A 19723-nucleotide genomic window follows, 5' to 3' on the forward strand; every position below is an offset into this window, starting at 1 on the left:
TCAGTAGTGGATGGGGCACTGATCCGGAACTGGACAACCCTCTATACACACTGTCGCGACAGGTGTAGTCATATTTATACCAGGCTACTGGTTAGTTAGGAATAATATCAGAGTATGAAAACCTAACTAAAGTTTGTGTTATTCTCACCAGAAGTTAAACACATCAATGGATGTCATCACTGATGCCATTGGTGTAACAGAGTCAGAGACACCAGGGATGCTCGAGCTACTAATTTTGAACAACCAAGTGGTAAAAATTGAAGAAACAAAGTGGCAGCCTTTTGATGCTGAACTTAAAGAAGGACTAAAAATCCAAATCAAAGTCTGTGATAAATACGTCACAGACATCAAGCAGGTGAAGTCCTAAACAAATGTAATATAGTTATTAGTGTTTATTACAGTTATATATTTGTCATTGTTTGAATTGTGTAATTATAAATTCTTTGTTAATTAGTCTGTGTTCTTTATTCATTGCTCAATTGTAAGGTTTGTTGTTTTTGACTGTTGTAATATAAAAATAAATAATTGTGTCAAATGATAGTTTAATGTCTGACATGTTGAGTCCCTCACACACAGCACACACACTTGTTTTACATCTGAAGGATTTTCATTTTATTTGCTATAACTATGACCATAACCAGTGTTGAACTTGCCCTAACCTAAATCAAAACAGCGATATATAAGGTTTCTAGTGATTTCAAATTGTATTTTCAGCTGTAGGCCTACCGCTGCAATGTTAAGGTACTATTACTCCACACAGACCGTTTCCTGTCATGCATGCAAAGTAAAAGCCAGGTAATGACAATCGACGGACTGCCCTTATTGTGAAGGGCTAACAAGAAACGCTATTTCCGATTTAATTAAGAATTCCTGCAAAGCGACACAGGTAACAATTTTGATTCACTTCGTATTGTGCAGGGGTCGGCAACCCGCGGCTCCGGAGTCGGCTCTGTCATCCTTATACTGTGGCTTGGGAAAATATTTTATTTCCAATTTATTTTTTCAATTCATGTCAAAGTTTCGCTACATGCACCAAAACCCAAAAGGCGATATAAGGATGACGGCTCAAAGGCACTAATAACCCTAATAAAGACTTATTAACATCAAAGACGGTGCATGACGGAGATTAAAGTTACACCAAAGCCAACAGGATAGTATCAATTAACTTGCATGAAAGTAACTTGCATAGCGAGGGCTTGGCTTACATCTATTATTACAACAGCTTACATGTTATCACGCATAACTGCATCAACATAAAACAGTTACAGGGAAACACGTAACACGTACTCATCATTCACGCACAAATCACATCCGAATAAACTAAGGTACCACCGAACTGCATGACATCATTAATTAGATGACGTCCCAATATGCCAACAGTACATGGGTTTATGTGTTTATATCTTTTATTGAGGTCGGGTTACCTAGTACCATATTGTACAGAAAATATGAGTTGGATTTGCTTTTATTCAGGCCCAATGACCAACATTCGTGTTAGTGTTATTGTCACTGTGCTGTGTAGAATTAGAGTTGATGTGAGACCAAGAATTTGTTTGAAGTTAATCAGAATCTGTTCTTTATGGTCTTGATGAGCCAACTGATGAGGTTTTCTTCACCTGTGTTGGTTGCATTACTGGACCGACCTGGAGTTGTGTCCTGTGACCACAATTTTCAGTCCTCAAACATAAAATTCACTCTAGTGGTTCATTAAAGTCTTGGCTCTCATGTAGTTCACTTTTTATGACGACACCTATTGTGGTTTCGGTGAAAAAGCCTGTTTGTAAGGGCTCTAAATCAGTTTTTACCTGGGTGATAATCTTAGCATCAGGAGTTTCCCATCTCTCCCCAACAGTCTCCGTGGCAGCGGCTGTGCCGGGTCACGTGATCAAGGCTGTTTATAAATCAGCATCAGACACGAATGTCCGTCTCTTACCGTCTCTTTGCTAACCTGCTTCAGTTTCTTCTACATACTTCAGCTCTTTTTACCTAAACTAATCTCAACTTTACCTTTAACTTGAATATTTTACTGTTTAGATAAATTCAGCTATGTTTTATTCAGCAAATCGATTTCAGCTTTTTTAAGTTGACATTCAGCTGTTTCAGCTTCTTCTTCATATGTTTATCTCTGTTAAAACGCTTCCTGTTTCTCTTCAGCTAATTTCAGCAGCGTTTTAAAACGTTTCTGTCATGAATCCAGCCTCGTTGCTCCTGGTGTTGCCCCCAAGCTTTTATTTTGGTGGTTTCCTGTTTCCCTTTCCCGTTCTGGTCACATGCACTCACCAGATTGGTTACACCTGGTTTTCCCCCACACTATAAATACCGGCCTGCTCACCTGTTTCCCCTGCCAGATAGTCTGAACACTATCCAGCATTTATCTTGGACTGACTCTTTTGGATTTCTCGGACTCTGCCTGATCTGGACCCTGTCTCTTGCCTGACCCCCTGGTGCTGTGAGTTCCGTTTATTCCCTGTTTTTTCCCCCTGCTCACGGTACCAAACCTGTACCTGGACCTGCCTGATTCCCTTTCCCGGACCTGTCCCCTTTCTACTCTGTCTACCCTGGATTCCCCCTCATTGGACCAGCCTGACCTGACCCTGCTTCCCCTCTGGTTCAGTGAGTTCTCCCTCTGTTCTGTTTCGCTCCCTTGTTGTCCCCTTTCCTGCTCTGTCTGTTTGGACTGCTTTTGTGTTTCGACCTGGATTGTCTTTCCGTTGTGGATTTTGCCTGCCGGACTTAACTCTGAACTGCCATAATTGTGTATGACCCGGATTACCCTCGACCTCTGAGTTAGCTCTGTGGAATATTGTTTGGACTATCTTTTCGTGGTGCTTCTGTGTCATTTGTATTACTGTCCTGAACTTTCTCCATTGTCCTCCATTCAGTCTATGTGCTCCCTGTTGGTCGGCCATTTTGGGTTTTGACATTGTCCTCCATTTTGACCATGTGCTCTGTTGGTCAACCATCTTGATTTGGATGTCACTTCCAGTTTCCAACCTGACCACCATACTCACCCTGCCTCATCTCCTCCCGTCCAGTGACTGTTTCATTCTATTCATTGATTTACCGTGTTCTGTCGATTACAAATAAACATTGTTTGCTCAGTTCTGTCCTGTCTGCTCTCTGACCATGGAGTCCTTCCTGCTGCACATGACAGTATCAGCAACTTTCAGCAGTTCTTCAGGAATCGATTCAGCATTCAGTGCATTTTCTTCAGGAAATGCTTTATCTAGTCTTATTATTCTTCCGTACGTTTTTCAGTGCATAACTACTTCAGCATACTTTCAGCTACAGAAACCGTTCAGGTATCAAAATGTTTAGCTTCTGACTCAATCAACATTAGCTTAGACTCCTTTAGCAGTAATTGATTTGAGATATTAAATATAATCAATGTGTTCATATGATATTGGTAGTGAATAGCATGCTTCACTTAATGTAGAGTGGACATATCAATTTCCGTGTAAGGCCATGTAGAATCAGAAAGGTATGCACAAGATTCATAAACGGCCCTGTATGGTAACATCACAAGAAGGTACCAGGCACATAAAGTTCATGGTTGGGTTGATAATCAAAGCAGGTAAGGGAGTATAGGGGGCCACCTCAGGAATGAGACACATGGTTAGATCCAATTTATGGTTAGACATGAAACTGTCGAAGCAGAGAGAAAGAGAGACTCTTCTCACGAACAACCACTGATAACAACATAAAGGGTGTTATGTGGAAGCAGCTTGCAATTAAAATTGCAAGGCATGGGAGTAACCAGATATGAAGGAGACCAGAGCACAAGGTGTCTTTGTGTTATGTTTTCAGAAAGGCATAAATCGTGGGAAACGTGCTCTGAGGATGAAGGGCCCCACCAGGAAGGAACCTGATGCAACGTGGACCAATGACTGAGGATGATGAAGGTCAAGGAGTCGGATGAGGCTGAGGTGGACCTATGGATTAACCGGAATGAAGAATGTGCAAACATTTATGCAAATGATTGTATTTTCGTGTATAAGAAGACTGGGTCAGGGAGAGTCAGGTGTCAGACTTCGTGAACTGAGACACACTTTGTTGTATGTCAGGGATAGGAAGATCAAGACCCAGAGCTCTGTATGCTTTATTCATTTATCTATTCATTTATTTGTTTGTTTATTCATTTGTTTATTCATTTATTAATTCATTTATTCATTTAATCGTTAAATAAACATATAATCTGAGACCGAAACTTCTTCTCCTATTCCTTCATAAACGAACACGCAGGACTTGGCTGACACATAGAAGAGAGTTTTTGCTAGTAGATTGAGCCACAGTCCAACACTTCTTTAGCTCTTTTAATCTTCCATTCAGTTTTTTAATATCTTTTATGGTTTTTCCATAATGACAGTTTTTGTGACTTGATGTTTTTGGCTGATTTTGGAGGCAGATTTTTTTTAAACCAAAGTCTTTCTCAATAAACTGTCAGCACGGCCACAATTTTAACTCTTTCTAAATAATTCTGTCACAGAAATGTAGGTAAACTTGTCCTGATTCTGATAAGTTATTTATCTCAGCTCTGAGACAAATCGTTTTTTCTCTGTGAGCCTCAGAGTGACGGGAGTCCCCCTCCGCTCTCCCACTAGCTCCAATGTTAAATTCGAGCTGAGACTCTGTCTGACAAGCTGAAGGGTCCACTTGGATCTCTCGCTCCTGGAACCACAATTTCCAGTCCTCAAACATAAAATTCACACTAGTGGTTCATTAAGGTCTTGGCTCTCAGGTGGTTCACTTTTTATGATGATACCTATCGTGGTTTTGCTGTAAAAAGCCTGTTTGTAAGGGCTTTAAATCAGTTTTCACAGTGAAAATCTTGACAGTTGGAGTTTCCCGCCTCTCCCCTACAGTCTCCGTGGCAACGGCTGTGTCGGGTCACGTGATCAGGGCTGTTTATAAATCAGCGTCAGACATTCGTACACGTGTAGTTAGCCTGTTTATGCTAGCATCTCTTTATTAACCTTCAGTTTTTTCTACATACTTTCGGCTCTTTTTAACAAAACAGTTTACCTTTAACTGGAATATTTAACTGTTAAGATAAATTCAGCTATGTTTTATTAACTTCAGCAAATCTATTTCAGCTTTTTTAAGTTGACATTCAGCTGTTTTAGCTTCTTCTCTATATGTTTATCTCTGTTAAAACACTTCCTGTTTCTCTTCAGCTAATTTCAGCAGCGTTTTAAAACTTTTCAGCAACTTTCAGCAGTTCTTCATGAATCGATTCAGCGTTTCAGCATTCACAGTGCATTTTCTTCAGGAAATGCTTTATCTAGTCACTGTGAATGCTGTTTAGAACACACAGTATTGTTTTCCTAATCCTCATTATTATTATTATTATTATTATTATATATTTTTTTTCCGTCCGTTTTAATAACTGATCTTACAGTATTTATCCTTACAGGATTTTGATGATTAATTGCACAGATTGACAGTGAACATATGACCAGAGTCATACAGAGCCTCATGGACCGTATGTCATGTTAACTTGCTGACCAAATTTAATCTCATTACTATGGCGCTAAAAGAAAATTAAATAATAATGAAACCTGTGATTCACAGAACAAAAAAAGAAGACAATGGAGAAGATTAGATCATTTATTAGTGACAATCTACTACGTGGACAACATACATACATAATTGTTAATTACAAATATTAGTACTAACAACATTAGGTCACTTTGTCCTGACAGAAAAACCTTTTGAGATGTTTAGAAATTTCTGTCATTTTCAGTCCATGTATATTATTGGAATAAAAAGAGGATTATACAAAAACCCACTGTAAACTCGTTATTAACCGTACAGTTTTTGAAAACTCACATTCCAGTCGAACTACAACAACCTAATTTATTAAACAAAAATAGTTGATTAAAGCCATCAGGTGAGATACACAGATCTGTGCAGCTTTTTTTCCTGACTTCTCCACAACTATGATAACATATTATGAGAATCCTGGTGTAAGAAAAAATTATGAAGATTACACGAAAAACATTTAACAAAATGAACACACCTAAAATAGTTATTGCTCTTGAAGCTACACAGAAAAGTTTATAAATTGAGTTATTACAAAAAATGAGTCAGTGTTGCGGCTGTCGCGTTAAAAATACCTGAGCTGCTGCCATCCGTGTTTTATGTGGGCTAGGGGCCTTATGCACTCAAAGTGAGACGGCCACCTGGCGGCTGTTTGGACACGCCTGATAAGGAGTCATGACTGGACTTATGTCATTGCGAGATATTTGGACGTGTCCGTTTGACTGTTGTACCTGATGAGGATTCGAGACTCGAGGCCGGGGGAGGCAAAACATGGACTACTTTTTTGTTTAATGGACTCATTGTCAAGGTAAGCGCAACATGTATGAGTTTAAGAATAGATCGCTGTGCCGTGCAAGTGACACATAGAGTAAACTCAAAGTGTCTTGACCTATAAAATAATTGGTTTTATTACTCACACTTTAACCCATATGTTATAGGGTCTATTGAAGCAAATTAAACCCCCATTAATCAAAAAAAGGGAATAGTGACAGATGAAAAGATGAGCTGTCATTCATGAAGGGCATCTGTTATTAATGATGTAAAATTAATATATAATTATGGGGGCGGGACTTCTGGCGTCACTTCCGGGGGCAGACTTGTGAGTCTTATCAGACCCATCAATCTCATTTTGACAGAAAGGTGTCGTGATACGTATATTGCTACTTCAAGAAAGAAAATCATTAACTGTAAGTTTTGCTGTTGAAACAGAATCTACAGGTAACAATAGGAAATGTAGCATTTATAGAGAAGAAATATAAAATTATGTATACATAATATAAGCACTTAATAAACACCCGGATAGTGACTACGATAGTATATAGAAGAGTATTTAACACAGTTCAGCTAGCTAGGTGAAATGACACTGACAAAATGATTCTCTGAGTCAGCTGTAGTATTTATGACATTGCCTGCTTGGATAGACCACTTCTTGAGGTTCAGCTACTGAGTTTATACTGATACTGGACAATCATAAAGCCACCGCTGGGACCATGATTTATGTGGTAAGTCCATTTTATATGTGTATTCTGCTTGTGTGTCACTGACCACGTTTACCAAATAGCTCCAGTCCTACGCGCAGCATAGATGCAGAAGAATAATGTGAACAGCAGGCAAATATTTATATACTGTATTGATTCACAAAAACACTGTATTAGTTTTTAATTAATAGTTTGTGGAGAACTGTAAAAAAAGGGAGACAGAAAGGAAAGTGATCAGGAAGCAGCTTTTCTGTCTTCATATAGTTAAAATCTGTGAAAACATGATTTCAAAATCAGCTCAGGGCAGAGGAGGAATCAGATTAATCTTTCACTGCATGTATACTGGATTACCAGTAACCAGCTTCAGTTACTAGCTAAACTCGTTCTAGGTTGTTTGAGAATGCTAACATGCTAACACATTGTTTCTGTTTCAGAAGACAGTCTGGTGTATGCCCAGATCAACAGAGATAAAAAAGGAAAAGCCAAGAAAAACAAAAGTTGGCAAAGTTTGTATTTATCTGTAGCAGCTGTCCAACAACCATCTTTGACACAGTGAAATGAATGTGTAAAATAGTAGTTTTATGTAATTAACTACTGTAAATCTTTTGTATTTCGTACTGGCTTTTTTTTTAATGCATGTTAATTTAGTAGAAACATATTGGTGATAAATATCTGACTACCTGTCAGTTCAGTATGTTATCATAGTTAATTATGAAATTACAAATAAATATTTCAATCAAATCACTTCTGTTCACAGGAAAATCTTCTGCTGCAGCGACAGATGAACCTGTTTGTACTCAAGTCAAACCTGGAACGTCTTTTGGTAAAAATGCTGCCGTGTAGCTTATGATGATGATTTATTTGACAAATAATTAAATGAGTTACAAATCATAATAATGTCAGAAAGCATGGTTCCATCTCTGATAACTCCATGTTGTTTGTGTTTTTTATCAGGCCTGTAAGGAAAACAAACCAAAGACAAATGATTGACAGTATGTAATAAAACCACTGTGAACATCTCTGCTAGAAAACATGACAACATGCTCAGTAGTTTGTCCTGTAATGTGTTAATAGATGACACAACAGAACACATCACACATGCTTATAAGATTATGATGTACATATTCTGTTATTTCAGCACAAAGCACAGATTGCTGGATGTTCCAAACAGCAGCTAAATGATCATTTAGTTGTACAGTAGGACAGAGGTGACGGTGCAGAGAGAAACTTTTTCACACACGTTTACTGTGTATATGTAGTTTGATCTACTACATATCCTGCTGATATATGTACAGTATGTAACTATGTATTTTGTATTTGTATTTTTACCTTTTTACACATATTTCCAGTAGTAAGTTGTTTGTTTTTAATTGCTTCATGTACTAAACACATCCCTCAGTCTTTTCCCTCTGATATTATCAAGCTTGACAAAAGACAGATTGTTGTTCTGTGAACTGTTCAGAGCAACAAGACATTTGGTCTTTTCATTCAAACGTCACAAACTAGTCCCGTTCAGTCCCGGAGGTATTGAGTTGATGTCAATCTGCAACAACCTCAGTTGTTTCATGAGTCTTTCAGCTGCTCTCTAATTCTTCTGCTGTGTATATCTGTCCCAGTTTATTTTGTAGTGTTGGTTTTGTTTATTGTTGCTATATTTTCTCTCTCACCCTGTTTACACCTGGTATTAAGATGTGTTTTGGGTGATTGGATCATAAGTTTTTAGAGTAAACGCTAATGCGTCCTCATGCGTCTCTGACAAAGACATTACAGGAATATATGTCATCAATACAGGAAGTGATGGTTGTTTTGTAAAGATGCTCAAAACAAAAAGATAAACACAGGTGTGGGTGGTTGTAGCACCAGTGTCCACTCTGACTTCACATTCACACATTTACCACACAGGTTGAAACAGGAAATGATCAAATGACTCATTTTGTTTGCAAAATGTTCAAACACCAACAAACTAATACGTCCATTCTTTGAATCAGTCATTACACAGTAGACAACACTGCTTCTACATTCAACTGGGGCATGCTCCTGATTCTTTACATAGTTATAGAATAACACAAAAAGACACAGCACAGCATGAATTGTATTGTTTTCTACAAGGTGATTTTACTATAGATAACAAACCTACTGCACTCTGCACTTTTTATGTCAGTGATAGCCAGAGCTGGAGGTGTCATGTTTTCCGGTAGTCTGTCCATCTGTACAGCCTCCTGATTCTTTGAACTCCATATCTAAGGAACACGTGCAGGAAATTCCTTCAAATTAGGCAAAAAGACTGATGAATTGAATTTATTTTTGTGGCCCAAGGTCAAAGGTCAAGTTCGTACTTACCTTGACCTTGCCAGAACTGTCCACTTGGACTGATGATGAGATGTTTTAGTTTTGATGGCTAAAGGTCAAAGGTCACAGTGACCTTACGTGTATCCAATTCTTGTTCTGGATGGGATGTGTCAGAAAAACTTTGAGGGAATCTTTGTTTTTCACATTTGCCACAAACTCACTCAAGGATGAAGTGATCAGATTCTGTAGCCTCATCTAAACAATCACCACATCCTGTACTGATATAATTAGTAATTAATTATATAATTAATAATTAATAATATTATTTTCCTGTGACATCCTTATCAGGGAGGCATTAGCATTTACTCGATAAAATAGGTGAGTTCAAATGGGTCCCAGACGTCCTCAGTAAGTGGTTTGAGTGGTAACAAAGCTACTAGAAAAGTGGAAGAAAACAACAAACTGAAGGCCAGACATGAAACCGGGATCTGAGAAACCTGGAGGTACTTCCTGCAAGACTTAGAAACCATGATACTGTGTCGTGTAAACACCTTATCCTGAATTCTGAACCTTCTCTCTGCTTCATAACGTCGTGGCTGAGATGGTGAGAAACAGACAAACCTGCAGTCAGACAATCAGAAATCTAAATCCTGTTGATTTAAAGTGGGACATGAATAACCAGGTCTTTGGATTATTTTGATTTGTCTATGATCAATAATGAAAGTGAGTTTAGCTCAGTGCATATTGAAAAATCCTACCAGTGACTGGACAAAGCTGGATCGAAGGACAGCACAGAGACACTCATCATGGCAGCACAGGAACAAGCTCTAAGTATGAGATCAATAGAGGCCGAGGTCTATCACACCAGTGAAGACCCTATGTGCAGACTGTGTGAAGAGGCCCCTGCAACAATCCAGCACCTTCCAGCAGGGTGCAAGATGCTAGCAGACAGGGTGGACATGGAACGTCATAACCAAGCGGCTGACATAGTGTACAGGAACATCTGTGCTGAGTATGATCTGGAAGTCCGAGGTCAAAATGGATCCAAAGGTGGTTGAGAATGACCAAGCTAAGATCCTGTGGGACTTCCAGATACAGACTGAGAAACTGGTAATGACCGACCAACCAACGACATAGTAGTGGTGGACAAACAGAGGAAGTAGGAAGTAGTCATATAGTGCAGTCTTAGGAACAGCTAAGATACTGTTTGTTTGTTTGTTACATTTGTATAAGGACAGTGGACACTACACAGTATAACATGATTTATTGTCTATAATACTACAGTTTTATCTGATTTAATGTTTGTTTTATTTAATTCTTTAATATTCTCTCTGTCTCTTTTCCTTTGAAACACAGTTCATATTAATAGTAGTTGAGCAGGAAGTGTGAACATGTTTTCACACATTTTCTGTGGTCAAACTAAATACAGACATGTCCGTTTGACAAGTGATGTCTTTTTCACACAGTTGTCTCTTTTCAGTTTTCTCCTGATTCAAAGTGAACAGAGTTCTCAGAAACACAGAGACAGAGTCAGTACTAAATGTGACGATGTGATACTTGCTCTGGATGCTGAAGATATTCTGTGAGTACACGACTTTCTCTGTTTGAATGATACAATTGAAGGAAAATATTAATAGTAAGAAGGGCAGAGAGTCAGGAGTTTGTCCAGTTTCTCAGTTTGGAGGACTGTGGTAACACTCTACTGGACTGCTTAGTTTTCTACATGTACATATATTCACAATCAGTGTATTCAGGGTGAGTTACCATCATGTAGATATGTCAACTATGAGATTAGAAACTTGTGTATATGTAGAGAGATTATGAGGAGATTTCAAATGTCTTATATTATGTCATTCCATTCATTTGAAAGTGTTTAAAGTGTTTTACCACCAGAGAAATGTGTCATGTTATTTATAAGACAAGAAATTGTAGCCAGATGAGCTTTCTCTAGAACAGTTTAGATTAGTTTTTTTGGTCAGTTTGATCATTTCTGATGACTCAGCAAGGAACACCTGTGGTAGAATGTAAATAAAGTACAGTTACTGAAGAAATATTGGGATACTTAGTTAATATTTACCGTTTATTTACTGTTAATCTAAAGTTTTAATTAGTTATAGAATATTTGTGTCAGATTCAAACTATGACTTTGTGTCTGTCTGGAGTGGAGCAGAGGAAGTGTCAGTATGTTAAAGTACACTGTGGTCAAACTCAGAAACACAGACAAGTTGAGAGAAGAATGAAATGTAACTTGTGTTTTCACAGAGTTTCTCTTCATTTGCTGCAGTTTAAAGAATTTCTCCCAGAGTCAGTGTTGGATGTGAGGATGGGACACACTTGTCTCTGTGTGCTGCAGTTTTTCTGTGAGTAAATCAGTGATTGATGGAACAAATGAGAGAAAATGTTGTAGTGAGGAGAACAGAGGATCAGAGGTTTGTTCACTTTGAACAGAGCACACTTGTTATCAGCTTGGTTGTTTTGTAGGAAGGATCTTTAGAGGACGACTGTGTTAAATCATCAGATACAGTTTGATGTGATTTTTACCACTAATCATTTGTTACATTTAGTCATTAATGAAAGTCCAGTTGTTTGCTGTGTTTTCCTCTTGATGTGCTAAGTTTCAGTCTTTATTTCAGTGCTGAGCACAATCTTCTCCTCTTCTCAAGGTAAATGTTCAGCTCTCTTCTTTTATTTTATTTCAGTATGATTAATCTCTCTCTGTGAGTAACATAGTTTGTACTGTAATACTTTATATTTATAATTTTATAAGAGTCATTTGTATGTTTCTGTTGGTTTTAGATGCTGTTTTGACCGTTGAGCCCAACGGGTCCAGTTTTTTTACTGGAGAGTCTGTGACCTTCATATGTGACATGAAGGAAGGAAAAGACACTGACTGGGAATACAGATGGAGCAAAGATTATTTGGTATAATTCACATAAACGCTTCACATTACAAAGTCTACATACAGTCCACAGTGGTCAATACCAGTGCTTTGGTTTCCACAGAAGCTCAAATTATGAAAAAACCAGTAACATCATCGCTTTAACTGTATCAGGTGAGTCGTCAATGTTTTATCATCATGACCAGCAGCTTTTTTTTGAAGCTCTGTTCATATATTTGAACTAGGTGTGAATATGCACAAGTTAAATGTGAAACACTGTATTTTGTTTTTGACTTTTCTCTCAGAATACATGGTGTTAGCTGTTCCAAAACTCAGACACTGTAATCCAACATGACTGTACCATGATGTATGTGCTTTAGTGTACAGTGTCAGATACTGAGGAGAATATCTGAAGAAATACATTTTAAAAAGGGGAAAAAAATAAAAGAACCAAACTCTAAATCAACAGTTTTATATAATAATTTGTTGTTCTCTATGAGAAAAAGCCAAACTAATAAATAAATGCAAAACTGTAGAAAAGTGAAGAATTCAGAGTGATGTGGAAATGGTTTAAACACAGAGGGTGTTGTATGTTTTACAGATTATAAAACCACTTAAAGGTAAATAGTAAACTGTGAGATGTGAATAAAAAAACAAAACTGATTGGTCATGAAAGTTGTTCTCATCTTTAGATTCAATCCTACACATTTTATGATTTGTTTCTTTATTTTAAATTGAAACAGATAAAGCCAAAGTCAAACTGACAGCAGTTTCAACAATCATACCAGTAGGAGGCAGAGTGACACTGAGCTGCTCTGTGGACGACTCTGATGGTTGGAAATATGACTGGTTCAGACGAACCTCAAACTCTAATGAAGCTCAGGTTGTTGGTGAAGAAAACAGAGATATCAGAGTCTCACAAGGAGGAATCTACAGGTGCAGAGGAAGAAGAGGAAAACCAGTTTACTACACTGATTACAGTGATGAGGTCACTGTTGAGATAACTGGTTCCTGTGTTTCTAATATTTCAACACATCTGTCAGGATATTTTACACTGATCAAGTTAATTGAGTTAATTCAATATTTCTCTTTGTGTCTCTCAGTTTCCACTTCTGTCTCTGTCACTCTACAACCTGACTGGTCTCAGATCTTCAGTGGAGAGAAGATCACTGTCAGATGTGAGATCCAGGGAGGTGGAGACACTGAGTGGGATTATGAATGGAAAACACCTCAGTCAACTTCACATCAGACACATGTTAATTACTGGACTGTCAGTGTTTCTGAGTCCAGCAGAGGAAACTACATGTGTAGGGGCAGAAACAGAAGAGACTCCTATTCTTCAACACAGTGGAGTAAAACCTTCACACTGACTGTATCAGGTCAGTTTGATATTTTTATATATTCTGAAATACAATACTTCACATTTACAATTAGAATTTGTAGCAGTTTTCTTTGCATTCATTGTATATAATATATAACACCACATTGAACTCTTGGAGATCACTTAGTTGTTGTGTTCCCTTATTCTAAAATGTGCTGTAAAGGCTACAGGTAAACCAGTGAATCATGGACTAATAGAAATGTATCAATCTATCTTGGTTTAAATCTGAATCTATTTGGGAGCTGGAAGTGAAGTGTCTCTACTACACTTTTAAAAAACAGTTTCATGTTTAATAGCAGCAGCAAATGAATTAGTCAATATAGTGAAGTCAATGAAATGTGGGAAAGTCTTGTTCGAACATTTCTATGTTTGTTTTTACATTGAACTAAACAGCAAATAGACCCAGAGCCTCACTGAGAGCAGACAGTGAAGTCATACCAGCAGGAGGCAGAGTGACACTGAGCTGCTCTGTGGACGAGTCTGAGGGCTGGAAATACTGGTTCAGACGTAACTCAGGGTCTTGGTCATCAGAGAACAGAGTTTCAGAAGGAGGCGTCTATTACTGCAGAGGAGGAAGAGGAAACCCAGTTTACTACACAGAGAACAGTAATGAAGTTACTATTAAGAAAACAGGTGATATTATTTTTCTTTTACTGTATTAATTAGTGATTCTCATCAGAATAAGACCTGAAAATAGATTTTTGTAGATTTTAGGTGGGATGGTCTTTGTGTTTTTAGTGGACAGAGAGTAAAGAAGAGTGAGAGTCAGAGTTATCAGATGATACTTTCTCCTCCACTTGTTCTCCACAAAACTTCATGATAAAAGTTTATAAATGAGTCAAACTCTCATTTGACATCTTATAAATCTTTGAATTATTGTTTATTGATTTTCTGATACAGCAGATATTAGATAGAAAACTGTTTCCATGTCAACAGTTTCCATCAGGCCCACTGTGACTCTGGATCCCAACTGGTCTCTGATCTACACTGGTGAAACAATCAGTGTCAGATGTTGGATCCAGAACCATGAACGTACTCAGTGGACGTATGAATGGAGACCAACAAACCTGAACACATATCCAACACAAAGTGAATACAGGATCTACAGAGCTGCTGAGTCCCACAGTGGAGACTACAGTTGTCGGGGCAGAGGAGACTATTTGTTAACAGAGTGGAGCAGAGTCATCAAACTGACTGTGTCACGTAAGTAGACAATGAAGAAAATAATGAAAATGATCGATAATTTAAATTAAAACTTCTCTTCATGTTTACTACAAGAATAAAGATAAATTTAATGGGGGTCGGTTGTGTGGAAGGTTCTGACTCTCTGTCATGATGTGGTTTGGTTTTGGCTCATGAGGTAGATCAGATAGCTCTGATCATAGATCACTGTTAGACACTTTCTGGACTCAAGTCCAGAATCTCAGACAAGTCCAGTAGCCACAGAGCACTGAACTTCGAGAGAGTTTTTATCTACTGGGCTCAATTGAACCTGAAAAAATCTGTTGAGTAATGCATGATGCATCTAGTTAATCACATCAAATCAGAACAAAATAAACAGGGAATTAAATTGTGTCCTTATTGTACTACACATATAGAGTCTTTTTTTAATTTTAATAAGTATCTAAATATTCTCCTCAGTATCAAATATTTATGAAATGTTTATTCATTAAATAATATTAAATATTTTATTATGCAGATCAGTCATAATATGAATAATTTGTGCATCCATGATTGGGTTCAGCCATATTTATTTTTGTATTATTTTATTTACAGAGCATTACTCAGATTTATGAAGACACTAATGCTTTTTTATGTCTCTGTTCTAAAATGAATAGAAACTAAACCAGAAGCTGAACTGAACGCTGACATAAAATACATTCCAGTAGGGGGCAGTGTGACTCTGAGCTGCTCTGTGAATCCATCATCTGGTTGGAAATATTACTGGTACAGAGGAGATCAATCCTCTGAACTCCTGATCAGACATGATGATGTTTTCAAGTCAAATGGACAAATCAGTGTCTCACAGGAAGGACAGTACTGGTGCAGAGGAGGAAGAGGAGAACCAGTTTACTACTCCCAGTACAGCCAGTCAGTTAGAATTAACACACTGGGTGAGTTTGACAATATTAATTGAAATATACAACATAGGGAGTGTACTAGTACCCTGATTGTTATTGTGTGTGCCACATAACTGGAACATGTCTAGTTTCAGTCCGGCTGAGGCCTTTGTTGCATTTCACACCCTCTCTCTCTCCCCATGTTCTTGTAATCCTTCATTGATACAGTGCACAGTGCTGACGACAGTCAGCATCTTCATCTGGAGCATAGAGAGGTGTTCATAAAGTGATGTTTATGTCGGCGTTAACACTGTCTGGAGAAATTGCACTACATTCAGATGAATATTAAACAATAAACAGAGAAAATTAGGTGAATTATGACCTACTTGGCTTCAGAAACAAAGGAAGCAGAGAAGATATTAAACTTAGAAGATATTGGATGCAAAGTGTAATGAAAAACTAGAATTACTGCCTCACTGTTGTATGTCTCCATCAACCAGTCAAGATGATCTACTCATCAAGTGGACACTTGTACTACATTTGAAGAAGTTCCTTCAAGCCATTCCTCAAATATCTCATGACAACAATAATTAATGAATTCCTTATTGAATCCAAGCTAATAGTTGAAAAAAATTCCCTCCAACTGTTCCTTAAATATTGCTCCCATCATTCACATTAGATTAGATAAGTTGTATTTAATGTCGAGATAGTACATGTAACACATTTTGATTTAGATAAAAGTAGTAGTAGGTAGAGCAGTTGTCTACCAATCATGGGATTGGTGGTTCAATTCCTGGCTTCTCCTGTCACATACCAAACCCTAAGTTGCCCCAAGTGAGTCAGGTCAGCTGCATAGCAACTCTGCAATTGGTATGTGTGTGTGTGTGTGTGCGCACTAATGGGTAAATGAGTGTAAAAACGCTTAGAGTACCAGTTTGGTAGAAAAGTGCTATATAAGTGCAGACCATTTACCCTTTATTACAGGAGTTTTAAAGACCTCATAGTTCCATATCTTCCAAGCAGAACTCTCCGTTCTCAGGCTGCAGGTTTACTTGTGGTTCTTAGAGTTTCCAAATGTAGAATGGGAGGCAGAGCCTTTAGCTATCAAGCTGCTCTCCTGTGGAACCAGCTCCCAGTTCAGGTTCTGGAGGCAGACACCCTCTCTACATTTAAGACTAGACTTAAAAATTTCCTTTTTTATAAAGCTTATAGTTAGAGATGGATCAGGTAACAAATCATTCAACAAAAAAAGTGTTTGGTTTTCTTTTAGTGTTTGTGAGTTTTGTCATCATTACATCATAGTTCTGTAAAAAGAATGATGGTATCAATGCAGTTTATTAATGCTAATTTATAATTACAGGGTCACCTGACAGCTCTTCATCTACTGTCCTGTTTGTCACTGGGCTGGTTGTTAGAATTTCACTTGCTGTTGATTTGCTTCAAATCCTCAGACATTTTCTATATCTAAGATGAAATGATACTCTGGAATAATATTAATACAAAACAACATAATAATTCTGTCTTTTTCCAGATCTGTATTTTAACAGGTTGGTACAACTGTCTCTTCTGTTATTTTGACCATAACAATAATTTACATGTTACATGTTTGCATTGAGTCTCTGAGGATCGATGAAGGCTCTGCTACACAGAAAACAGTCAACCAGAATGAAACTTAAGTTTATTCCTCCCTCCTTCATGGTCAGCCTTCAAACGATCACTGACAACTAATATATAACACTTTGTAAGATACAGACTATTTCAGTAATGAGCTTGACTTTATTTTGTAGGTGATGTTTGCATCTATGAATCTATTAAAGGCTCTGGACACACAGGAGGTGGTACAGTATAATCCCTGATTCATGTAGAAATTATAGGATTTGAACAGAGTGATCTAATTATTGGGACATTATATTTCAGGTGCACCAACAGATGAAGCCTGTAGTAACACAAATTTAGTTCAGGGTGAAGGTTTGGACCAGATGGGTAAGTACACAAAGTACTGAACATGTAATAGTATATTATAGTTCGGTATTGCAATTGAAAGATGTTTGAGTTTTAAATATGATCATGTTAACAGGGAAACATGATGATAGGGAGATCTCTGACTACAGTGATGTGAATCCAGTTCAGTGAAAGAGCGTCCATCCACTATTAGCCTTCAGTTAGGTGGAGCATTTTGTACCTACTTTGGTCGAAATTATTAAAAAATATATATAAAAAATAAGTATGATGAAAGAATCTACCCTTCTTGGATATTAATCAGCAATACAGGACAAAGTATTTAATGTCAATTTCCTGGTGTATGAATTATCTTATTAAGTAGATAATGAGTTACATAAAAATGAGTAAAAGGAATAAAAAGTTCAAGTGGGAACAAAATAGTGCAACAATTTATTTTATTTTGACATCAAGCATAATGAAATAATACTTAGCAAATAAAGTCTGCACACATTTCTCCACTGCTCTGCTCTTCACTACACATCAACTCTATTCATTGTTATTTTATTTTGTTTTATTCTATACAGGTGTATAAAGAGAAGTTGATCACCAGTAAAACAAGAAATGTGTGAACAATATCATAAAAAATACTGTGTACATCTACTTTTAGACCTGTAACCTATGTAAAGTTTCTGATATATGGTTGTATTTGTAATTTTAGTCACTGATGTATGTAGGCAGGTATATTTGGTAATAAAGTGGCCTGTAAGGGGTGTATGGACAGTACCTCCTCATTGTCCTATACAAAGAACATGGTTAAGAAAGACATTATGAATGGACACAGAGACATTTGGTGCTTTTAACTGTTTCAATTTCACATCAAAATTGATGATAGTGTTGTTATAGGATTAAAGGGTATCACATAAAAAATATGTTTATGAACAAAGTCAGAAAACATGTTCACACATCTTCAGTATCATATCAATTTATTTCAGTTTTCAGTCTTTTGTGATTTTTGTTTGTGATGCATGAGGAGAGGTTCTTCATCAACAGAACAACACAAACTGGGACATCATGAAAAACAATTCATGCTGTGTCATGGTAAATTAGATTAATATGATATAATATGTTCTGCATATGTTTGTAATAAAGTGAACTGAACATTGTTTGAACTGAACAGATGTTGACTAGTCCACATAATTTAGATGAGAAAAGCCAAAGAACTTGCTTTATTACATGTATTTAATTAATGTTGCAGATTATGACACCCACTAACAAGCTAACTTCTAACTCTCCAGGTTGTTACCTTTGCTGATAAACCTGATTCCTGTTTGTGGTTTTATTCTTATTAGGAAATAAATTCTGCACACATTTCTCCACTGCTCTGCTCTTTACTACTACATCAACTCTATTAATTGTCATTTTACTTAGTTTTATACAGGTATAAAGAGAAGTTAATCACCAGTAAAACAAGAAATGCGTAAACAATAACATAAAAAATACTGTGTACATCTACTTTTAGACCTGTAACCTATATAAAGTTTTTGATATATGGTTGTATTTGTAATTTTAGTCACTGATGTATGTAGGCAGGTATATTTGGTAATAAAGTGGCCTGTAAGGGGTGTATGGACAGTACCTCCTCATTGTCCTATACAAAGACCATGGTTAAGAAAGACATTATGAATGGACACAGAGACATTTGATGCTTTTAACTGTTTCAATTTCAAAATGGATGACGGCGTTATTATAGCATTAAAGGGTATCAAATAAGAAATATGTTTATGAACAAAGTCAGAAAACATGGTCACACAGCTTCAGTATCATATCAATTTATTTCAGTTTTCAGTCTTTTGTGATTTTTGTTTGTGATGCATGAGGAGAGGTTCTTCATCAACAGAACAACACAAACTGGGACATCATCAAAAACAACAATGATATTTAAACACCAGAGGGCGGCATTTACATAAACCCGTTCATGTTGTGTCATGGTAAATTTGATTAATATTCTCTGTTCAGTAGTAACTGTTTTAATACATTATTTTTCTTATATTATCTCTCTTGTTTTCTAAACACGTTTGTAATAAAGTGAACTGAACATTGTTTGATGTACAGATGTTGACTAGTCCACATAATTTAGATGAGAAAAGCCAAAGAA

General features: G+C 37.1%; 2 protein-coding genes across 3 annotated transcripts in view; both read left to right on the top strand.

The window, feature by feature from the left end:
* The window catches only part of LOC113157408, a 98529-nt gene extending 97882 nt beyond the window's left edge, over positions 1–647 (top strand). For both annotated transcript variants that reach the window (XM_026352903.1, XM_026352904.1), the window contains exon 5: positions 152–647. In XM_026352903.1, coding sequence (XP_026208688.1) covers positions 152–367 — 216 coding nt within the window. In that variant the 3' untranslated portion in view covers positions 368–647. The remainder of the gene's footprint in view (positions 1–151) is intronic.
* Positions 1–19723, top strand: part of LOC113157775 — a 136948-nt gene that overhangs the window by 85006 nt on the left and 32219 nt on the right. Inside the window, exon 15 of the mRNA XM_033326554.1 lies at positions 12930–13193. Within this exon, the coding sequence (XP_033182445.1) occupies positions 12930–13193 (264 nt within the window). The remainder of the gene's footprint in view (positions 1–12929; positions 13194–19723) is intronic.

Source organism: Anabas testudineus, chromosome 18 (assembly GCF_900324465.2).
Source record: "Anabas testudineus chromosome 18, fAnaTes1.2, whole genome shotgun sequence".
NCBI classification, from domain to species: Eukaryota; Metazoa; Chordata; class Actinopteri; order Anabantiformes; family Anabantidae; genus Anabas; species Anabas testudineus.